The sequence below is a fragment of the Coloeus monedula genome (genome assembly GCF_965178545.1).
Source record: "Coloeus monedula genome assembly, chromosome: 3".
Classification (NCBI taxonomy): domain Eukaryota; kingdom Metazoa; phylum Chordata; class Aves; order Passeriformes; family Corvidae; genus Coloeus; species Coloeus monedula.
The window spans coordinates 94,969,763-94,979,814 of NC_138783.1; the positions used below are offsets into that span (position 1 = coordinate 94,969,763).

General features: G+C 46.9%; 1 protein-coding gene across 7 annotated transcripts in view; it reads right to left on the bottom strand.

The window, feature by feature from the left end:
• NAXD (NAD(P)HX dehydratase) overlaps positions 1-8,446 on the bottom strand; it is a 52,111-nt gene extending 43,665 nt beyond the window's left edge. For 4 of the 7 annotated variants that reach the window (XR_014226310.1, XM_082279129.1, XM_082279132.1 and 1 more), the window contains exons 1-5: positions 7,635-7,775; positions 6,399-6,988; positions 4,816-5,187; positions 1,226-1,376; positions 121-166 (exon numbers count right to left, since the gene is read on the bottom strand). Coding sequence is in view for 6 of the 7 variants with exons in the window: in XM_082279129.1 (XP_082135255.1) it covers positions 121-166; positions 1,226-1,376; positions 4,816-5,187; positions 6,399-6,988; positions 7,635-7,690 (1,215 nt within the window). In the remaining variant the exon portion in view is untranslated. The other 3 variants (XM_082279130.1, XM_082279134.1, XM_082279133.1) reach the window with 3 other exon arrangements.
• Positions 8,447-10,052: the final 1,606 nt, after the last annotated feature.

Here is a 10,052-nt window from a genome sequence, read left to right on the forward strand (position 1 = left end):
GAAGATCTTCTAGAGCTCAAAGTTCATGTGCATTACAGAATGAATGCTATTTTTAAAATGGCACCTAGGCAACAGAAATGATGAAAAGTTCATTTTGGACTTGTATAGAAGAACACGTACCACTTTGAGAGCTGTAATTGCAGCAAAGTATGGTGCTCCAGTGTATCTAGAATGAAATAAAATTTACGTTAGGAAACACAGTAACAAGATTAGATAACGATCTTTCATGGAAATATTTACAAAGATCATGCTTATAAACCAGCAAAATTTTCTCAAGTAACTAAGGTAAAACTTTAGACCAACAAAACTGAGGTCGAGAACTGTTTGCAAGCTAAATATGGGATCTGTGACCTGGATCAATCCCATCTGGCTTTAGATGTTTAACTGAAGTGCCTAAACTGTGATTCCAGTTGCCCTAAATTCTCTTTATGAAGACTGAAGAGAGAGATCTGAACAAGATCACCCTCCAAAGGTGCTTACTTCAGCCAAGAGGTAAGAACCTAGGAGCATTAGGTTCTAACTCCTGGCTATTCAACCCAGCTATGAGACATCACCTTTTTGCTCTTATGAAATGTTTATTAATGGCAGATGTCCAACAGCAGATCTCTCTTACAGGAGAAAGATGTCATCTCTCTTTCAAAATGGAAAAATGAAAAACAGGAAGGTGCAGTGGCTCATTCAAAGTCTTGTGGCCAATATTATTTCTAGGTCAGTACAGCATTTAACTGATTCATGCAGTACCTCTTTTTTCCCCTGAAACAGGGTATTTTCGTTACTCCAGTACATAAAACAAGGTATTGACAGAACCTAGTAAACACCAATATTTATCAAAATAAAAAACCCACAAGAAAACACAGCATAAGAAAATACAGAGACCCAGTTCCCAAGATTCCAGAGAAGCAGATGTGCCACTGCCTTACTCTACGCTACTTACTCTATAACCTCATCATGCAATGGGAAAAGACTAACACTGAAAACAGAGTTTGGTGGTCAAAAAAGACAGAGAAGGTTTTTTAAGTTCCCATAACATTCAGTATCAAAATTTTGCAACACATCTGCAAGGTACCATGTTCTTTCCTAAGTGTGCATGGTCACGATGATGGAGTATTAAAGCTCTCCGGAAAATTGTGGTTTAAGTGTAAGGTGAGTTTGAATGGCTTCTACAAATAGCTATGACATCCTGAAGCTTTATCAGAAGCAAGAATCAAATTTCTATTTAACTTACTCTCGACATCCTCCAACAATGCCTATACGACCATCTTGACCTTTATGCTTTTTCCCTGTTAGGGGAGGGATAACATTGCGCACCAGCTGAAAAATATTCTCCATATCCTTCAGAGTGTGTGTTCTGTGCAGTGAAAAAGATCTCTCTATAACTGAAAAGAAGAAAATAATTGTTACTTCAAAGAATGTTCTTTCTTAAACTATTGCAAGCATTTCTTTTAAGCACTCATGTACACTAATAAAATCACACAAAGAGACATGAAGTGACATACTTCTAAAACCCAAATGCTTTGTCACTTAAAGGCCTTTAGAACAGTAAGTAACCAGGGAAGGTGATGATTTAAAAAATGAATTCAAGGTCTGATGCATAGAATACTCTCACTGACTGTTCACAGTCCTAATTTAGGGCTCAGGTACAGAAAGAAACAACAACCCAGCATAGTTATATGAACACTTTGTAACCAGAAATACCTTCTTAGTTCAGCCTGAAATCAATTCCAGAATTAAACTCAACTGAAATAGGAACACTTAGTAAGGACTAAACACATCCAGACACAGAGCAAGCACAAAGCAACTGAAACCAAATTTTAAATGTACACCCTACCTTATATTTCGCTTCCCTTAAAGCCTTCCACCTCTTAGCAGAATCAGGGCCTATCTCACTGTTTTTATTTTGGTGGGTGGATACAAAGCATAGTGAAAGTCTTTCTGCAAAACTATAATCCAACACACTGGATGCAAACATCACAAACATCACACAAAGATCATTTTTAGCTATAATACATCTCCAGATCTTGGATGCAAAGCTACATGTCAAGCCACATACTAAAATGACTGCACACTCAGTAGGCTATGTATCAAATGAGTCTTTCAAAAGGCTACAAAAACTTGGAAGAAAAAATTATTTCAACAATTACAACTAGAAAGAATTAAAACATTTACCCAACATGGGAAAAATGTGAAGATCACTACTTCTATCAACAATGTGTTAACTATAAATTGCAGCAAATACACTAAAAGAGCAAGTTCTTAAAAGCTCCTCATTACCTGCACAATTCTGTTCAGAAGAGCAGTTTATTTGAATGCTAATATCAGTGTCCTAGATCACCAGCCATGCTAACTTTCTTTTTCTTTTTAGTTCTTCTAAAAAGCTTTCAAGGAACTGCTACACATGTATAACATAATTATGCAGAAAATAACTCCCATGAGACTCCTTACTTTCAGCTGTATAAAACTCAGTAACTCTACCCCACAACTCCAAAATACAGAGGTGGGAAAAGGAAGAGGGGGGAGGGGGTGGGAAAAAAGAAAAACTGTTCCAGAAATACTGGGCATAATAAGGGAGAAAATGTAACAAACAAGAAAATTCCAAATCTGCGTGCTATCAAGCAAAATGCATCTTTTTCTCTGTCTTCCACAGAATCGAAACCTAAACCAGACATACTAATCTTCAGTAACAGTATGCTTTAGTGTACAATAATGATAAATACTCCTGGCTGATCTTTTGCTTCTGAATATAGGCATCCCACTCTTACTGAGAAATAATACAAAAGGGGGGGGAAAAAAAACCCAAAGGAATGAAAACGAAAGAAAAAAACCCACAACCTGTTTTGGATTATGGCCAAACTAGTATTGCAGTGACCCAAAGGAGAACAAAATGCTCATCTCCTCTGAAAATAGGGCAGATTGTTTTCTTTAAATCACACTTCATACACTCACTGGTTTTCAACCACACAAGAATATCATATAGCTTGGAACCCTTAAAGCACAATGTTGTTAAGAAGGCCTTCTCTTTATTTGCTGCTGGTTTTTATTCATGTGTGAATATAAAGTGACTACATAATAAAAGGAGAGAAAACAGAGAATTATGCAAAAAGCAGATCTTAATATAGCCCTACTCTACCTACAGAGCCACTATAGGATATTCAGCTCTTAACAAATGAAATCCTAATTCCTTAAAAGATGTGTTGCCTGAAGCATTATGTTCACATTTTAGCATGCCAACTTTTTTACACCTTTGCCAATTAGAAGATTCTAATCTTGAATTGCTCTTGCTACAGTTAAATAAATAAAATTCATTTTTGCATAGTGCAATATGCCTGTACACCTATATGATGAAATCCAGCAAGAAAAACTGAACCTCAGTTTCAGGTTGTTACACATAATTAAGCTTTTCAGGAAAAACCTTTCAGAAGTAATGGTAAGGCCTTGTAGGTACCTTCACCCCAGTCTAGAACCTTAAATTATTTCCTACAGGATTTTCTAAAGCATTCCAATTCTACTTTATTTTAGAAGTGAAAACAACATTTAAAACACTGCATGCATTCATCCCATAATTTATCTACAAAAGTCTGCTGCCACCAGGAAATCCTACAGACCAGCTATCTACTCAAGAAGAAACACAACCAGATCTGCCAGCCTAAACCCTCAACAGGCCGAACAACCCAGTCTGCCACGCATTTTACAGGGAAACACAGTAAGTAACACACAACCAAAACGGCTCCAACAGCCTCGCAGGACTCAGAAAATGCCCCTTAGGATCTGGCAGGCCAGATTATTATTCAACACTGAGGCTGGGTGGTTTCTTTTTTTTTCCTCTTTTCAAACTACGCTTTTTTTCTTCCAAGCAGTATAAAATTCAGAATTAGAACAGAGTAAGACTTGTTTAATTTCCACGTGGCAGGCTACAATCACTAAGCCCTAATCTGACTTCAGTTCCAGCACTGATGGAGTATCCCTGATTTCCTCCTGCCCATGCAGTCTACCTCCACACACAAAGAGACCGTGATAATGATAAATGCCACAGGCGCACAGATCCCAAGAAGTTTGTTAATGATTGCTACCATCAGCTTCTGGCCCACACATAAGGTACAGAAGGAAGAGTTTGTGCATAAATACCAATTCTTGAGATACTGCTTTGCCTTTTTATTTAAAGTAAATTCAGATGCCCAAAGAATTTATAAAGAGCTGGTGTAGAAAAAAAATTGTAAGCAAATATTTTCATCTTCTATTACACCTATTACAATAATACAATGCTTAATTGATAAGATTCAGAATTTTGTTGGAAAGATATTTATTTTAAAGAAGCTAGATCTTAACATCTGACTTACTTCAGTGTAGGCAAAACTCCACTCTTTTCCCAGCCCTGAAAAAACATATGCACAGCCTTAACTTCATATACTGGGTTATGCTTGACAACTTCAAGCAGAACAGCAGCAAAATTTCTGCTACAAAGTACCTACTGTTTCCAGATTGCTTTCAGCAACTGTCCTACTTGCCTTTTACATACAAAACTCCTCCTAACTTCACTGTACAGAGACATGAATGTGGAAAGAAGCTCCCAATGTTTACAGGGTTCAAAAGGTATGATTTTGCTCATCAAAATTTGTTATAACTAATGTACCTCTATAAATAATCAGTACAATGGTACGAATAATTAATTCATTTCATTTGATATCAGAGAAACACCTTCACCACAGTATTAAATAATTCCAATTAGCTTTTATTTTCACAAGCTGCTTACTACCAGTGCTTTCACACGGAAGTTTTAAAAAGTACCCTAGCTTTTATTTATGCTGTAGAAGGAAGTACCTATCGGTGGAGAAAGTGTTGCTGTCATAGCATTATAATTAAAGTTATCCGCATATGAACGATGGTTCGCTCTCCGAGGTGGACTTCCTGGTATAGATTGTGACCGTTGTGATACTGTAGAAGAAATTCCAGCCAACATCTGTCCCAACATCTGTAACATCTGGAGTTCTCGAGCATGCTCAGCTTCCCGACGCTTGTCCTCAATTTTGAGCCTCTGCTCTTCAAATCTGTAAAATTTCTCATCTGTATCCATGCTCTGCTGCAGGAATTTTTCCATCATTTTATCCAATGTTAAATTTGTATGGCGTTTTTTTGATCTTTTAGGCTGATTGAGAGGTGGGGTAATAGTTGGAGCACTGACTTCTTTAAAGCCTAAAGCAAGGAAAGAATCAATTATTTTTCTGATGGAAAACAATTTTCTAAGAGGAAAGCAGCAAAAAATCTCCCTACAAGATGTGACCTAATGCCTCACAAAGCATTAGGTTACACTTTCTCAATGTGAACTGTATCTATTTGAGATATTTTTCTTTCAGAGCACTAAAGCAAACCCACGAACTTCTAACAAGTTGCAAGGGTAACACAAAAATCACAGAGACATTTTTTAATTGTTGTAGTACTAAACTTCAACAATAGGAGTCTTTTTCATCTTCTAAAAAGGTTTAAGCGAAGGTTATTAAATAGTATACCCTCATTTGTGTATTGCAAGTAATTACATTAATCTAAATTGAGTTTCAGTCTGTTGGCATTCTAGATTTGCATTTCAAAAGAACATTAGTGTAAACAACTCTTTGATGGGGTTTATGTGTAAAAAGAAGGTTGGTTAAACGTCAACCAATTGGCTGATTTCTCAGTGATGTCAACTTCTGAAGACAGGCTCATGTTTGTATTAAAAACCCTGCATTAATCTAGATTGAAAACAAACAAGCAACACTTCCCCCACACCTCCACAATACAAACGTGGAGGGTAAAGAACGCGCAGGGAAAGGACAGGCTGTATCGAAGTGCTGCTTCTGTCCGCAAGCCCGATAAAGTTAGAAGCAGTGTTTCTGAAACAACCCATGCAATTAACTATGTAAAAGCTCTCCCCTAGCTTTCTGGCCCATCTGCAACAATAAGCAGATTTTTCAGGTATTATCGTCATCATCGTTTTAATACCGATTAGCAAAACTGCACGCAGTCTGCAGGGAACAGGAAAATCCTCCACCGAGAAGGATGCTTATTTTCTTGTACAATGCCACCTGACACTTTGTCTCGATAATCTCGGCGCCAGTTTTCCACGGGTTTCCCATTGATAAATACCGATAAAAACTCACTAGGGTCCCTGTCCACAGCATCTCCCCCTACCCGGTATGCAGCATTTCCAGCACCCGCAGCAGCTCGCTCCCCTTCCGGGCTCCCCAGCTCACGGGGAAGCGCAAGGTGCAAGAGTTGGGGGAGGCACGGGCGGATTTCAGAGTGCAGAGGACGGGGCGGGAGGGAGCAGGGTAAGGCAGAAGCCACTCAGAAGCGCGCTAGCTGGGGAGAACCACCGGCAGTCGGGCTGCGAGAGCCCGCGGGGTGAGGGGAGCCCGTCGGCTACTCACCGTCACCCGGCGGCACGGGGATGGCGAAGGACGGGCACTCCACCTTGATGGGGTGGTCGGCGTAGGAAGAGCACTCGCCGGAATCCTCGGTGAAGTTGTCGCGGGGGGACTCCGGCCCGGCGTCCTCGTCCAGCTCGGCGTCCAGCTCGCGGCTGTTGTGCGGCGTGCCCGGCGTGGGCGGCGCGGCGAGCGGCCCCGCGGGCGGCTGGGCGCCGTCGGGCGGCGGGGCCAGCGCGGCCAGCGGCTCGGGGGCGCCGTCGGGGCCCCCCCGGCAGCTCAGGATCCGGTCCATCTCGTCGTAGTACTTGCATATCTTGCGGGCGTGCCCGTTCTTCTTCAGCCCGTCCCGGGCCTGGTAGTACTGCCGCTTGAGGCCCTTGATGCGGATGCGGCACTGCTCGGGGGTGCGCTCGAAGCCCAGCTCGGCCAGGCGGCACGCCACGTCCCGGTACACATGGCTGTTCCGAAAGTTGCCGTCCAGCGCCGACTGCACGTCCGCCTCGCCCCAGATCTCCAGCAGCGCCCGCGTCTCCAGATCCGACCACAGGAAGCCCCGCGTGTTCGTAATCATCCTTGGCCGGCCGGGGTCACTGCAATGGCCGCGCACCGGGGAGAGGGAAGGAGGGAGGGAGGGAGAGAGGGAGGGACGGAGGGGGCGGAGGAGGGCGGCGGGGAGGAGGGAGGGGGTTTAATGCCCGCACGCGGCTCTCCCAGGGGGCGCCTACGCCAGCCCCGGCAGCCGCGGTGCGGCGGGAAGCGGCGGAGAGCCGGGCCCCGGGACGCGCATCCCGGGCCGCAGCCGCTCGCAGCCCGCACGCACGCAAACAAAACTTTCCAGGCGCCGCTTTGCGCTGCGGGCACCTGCAAGAAGAGCGGTGGTAAGGTGGGGGGAAAAAAAAAAAAAAAAAAAGAAAAAAAGCCCCTTCCCCTTGACTCGCCCCCTCCGAAAACGATGATGATAAATAAAAAATAAACAAGCGGGCTCCCGGCGCGGAGCCGCGGTGCCCTCCTACCCCTCACTCAGGCAGTCATCCGTGCGCGGCCGCTCCCCCGCCCCGGGCTCCGCTGGGAGCGACAGGACGACGGCGCTGGCTGGACTTGGAGGCCCTGCTCATCACAGTGCGCCTGCCTCCCTCCCTCCTCCTCCCTCCCTCCCAGCCGCAGTGGAGCGCGATCCCTGCACACACACACGCACAGAGACACACACAGGGCGCTGCAGCTCCGCTCGGCGCCTACCTCACCCCCGCACACCGCCGTGCCGGGCCGCGCCGCGCCAGCGCGGGCAGCGACATCGCTGCGCCCTGGCCGCCGTGTCAGCCAGCCCGGGGCGGGCGGGTGGCTTTCCCCCCGCACCGGCGCACACACGCGCGGCAGCGCTGCCCCTGCAGGCCGCCACAACAGCCGCGCCGCAGCCGGCGCCGCCCGCAGGCCCGCGGGGACCCGGCAGCCGCTGCCCTCGGCAGACCCTGCGGCGGTGCTGGGGGTCGGGTCTGTGAGCGCTTCCCCCGCCCTCGGCCGTCCCTCCGCGGGGCAGGTGAGCGGCCCGGCCGGCCCCCGCGGCAGGCGGGGGTGGGCTGCATCGTGCCGGGCCCAGCTGCCGCCCCTTCGCTTTGGTTTTGCTCTCCGGCAGGAGCGTCACGAGGCCGCCACCGCCTCCCTCCCGCCCCGGCCCAGCCCCCGGCGGGGCTGCCCGGCCCGGCCGCTTTTCCTTCCGTGGGAAGCACGCACCGGCCCGGCAGCACCCGGCGCCCACCCGCCTCCCCCCGGAGCAGCCCCACCCCCCTGCCCGCCGGGCCGGCGCTCGGAGGTTTGTACCTTCGTCACGCCGCAGCCAGAGGGCCACGGCCGCGGCCAGTGCGGCCACGGCGATGACAGCGCCCCGTGCCCGCATCCTCGCGGGGTACCAGGCAAGGCCGCTCCGCGCTCTGCTCTTACCTCGGCACAGCTTGGGGCTCCGCACAGCCGCTGCCCAGCGCGCACAACTCATCGGCGCGGCTTCCGCCTCCGCTCCGCGCCGGCGGGGCCGGGCAGGGCTCCGCGGGCGGGCGCGCCCTTCTGGCACCGCTCCGCGCCTCCCGCGGGCTCCCCGGGCAGCCACCGGCGGGCGGGGCTGCCGCGGCAGGCTGTGTGTCAGGGCCCGGGTGGGGAGAGCTTGGAGCGCCTGGCCCGGCCGTAGCGGCGCTTTGGAGCTGTCTTCGCAGCCCGTTTAATTGGCAGCTCTTAAAAACTCCTAGGGATTTAGCATTTATTACTGCCGGCATTTAAAACTCTTCCCATCCCTCACCTCGCCAGGTGTTTCTGGGCAAACTCCTTATTTGCAAGTGTGGTTTGCTTCTAAGGTGCTATTTCTTGCTTAGATACGTAGTTTTCTCGCATACGCTGCATTTGCCTTGTGCTCTACTGGTGAGGCCACACTCGAGTACTTTGTCCAGTTCTGGGCTCCTCAATTCACAAAGGACACTTGTGCTGGAGCAAGTCCAGAGAAGGAAAACAAAGCTGGTGGTGGGTTTGGAACACTAGTCCTGTGAGGAGCAGCTGAGGAAGCTGGGGTTATTTAACCTGGAAAGAAGGAGGCTCGGGAGAGACCTTACCACTCTATGACTATCTGAAAGGAGGGTGTAGCCAGGTGGGGGTTGGCCTCTTCTCCCAGGTAACCAGTGACGGAAGAAGAGGACATAGTCTTGAGCTGCGCAGCAGGGGTGGCGTAGGTCATACATTAGAAAGAATTTCATCACAGGAAGGGTGATCTGATCTTGGAATGGGCTGCTCAGGGTGATGGTGGAGTCACTGCTCCTGGAGATGGTTAAGGAAGGACTAGATATGGCATGTAGTACCGTAGTCTAGTTGACATGTGTGATCCTGTGATTTTATAGCAGCATTCCATTAATATTTTCTTTAAAAGACACCAGATCTAGTGAAACTACCATCCGATGTTCATCTCTGGTCCTATGGCACCTGCTTAATCTATATAATGAATCAAAATGCAGCGTTACCCAGGAGAGACTTAACAAGATTATATGCATGAGAAATCTGAAACATTTTTTTAAAACTCAAACCAGCTGTAATTTATACTCTGGACTCCTGGGTATTTCAAGAAAGTGTTGTTAATAACTTATAAAAGCTTGTAGCCTAACTGGCAGTAAATTGTCAATGTTCCAATTAATATTTTGAAGGGATGAAGACAGACAACATTTACTGCCCTGGGTTACATATGAGCTGCAGTCAGAAAGACCTGCTGGTGTGACCTGGACCAAACCCAAGTCTGAGATATTTATGTCTTTCAGCTTCAGAAGCACCACTTAAAACAGACAGGCTCTCTGCAAGCTACAAGACAGATAACCTGAACCTTTAGTGACCCGGGTTGATCAGTAACCCATGTTCTGAAGCAGGACCTTGGATACCTGATAACTTCACTGTCAAGAATTAACTTGTTTATTGAAAAGTTGCTCTTCTATAGGTCCTGGTATCTGGTATGATTTTAAAGCAAATACCAAGTCAGTAAAATTTGCCCTTCATTCAGTCAGCACAAATAATGCTTTTTACCCTCAGATTATAAGTGGCAGTCCAAAAGATAGATTAAACAGACAATCATGTTTAGTTTGCACATGAATTTTAACCCAGAAAGAAAATGTTGAACGCCTCATTTCATACACT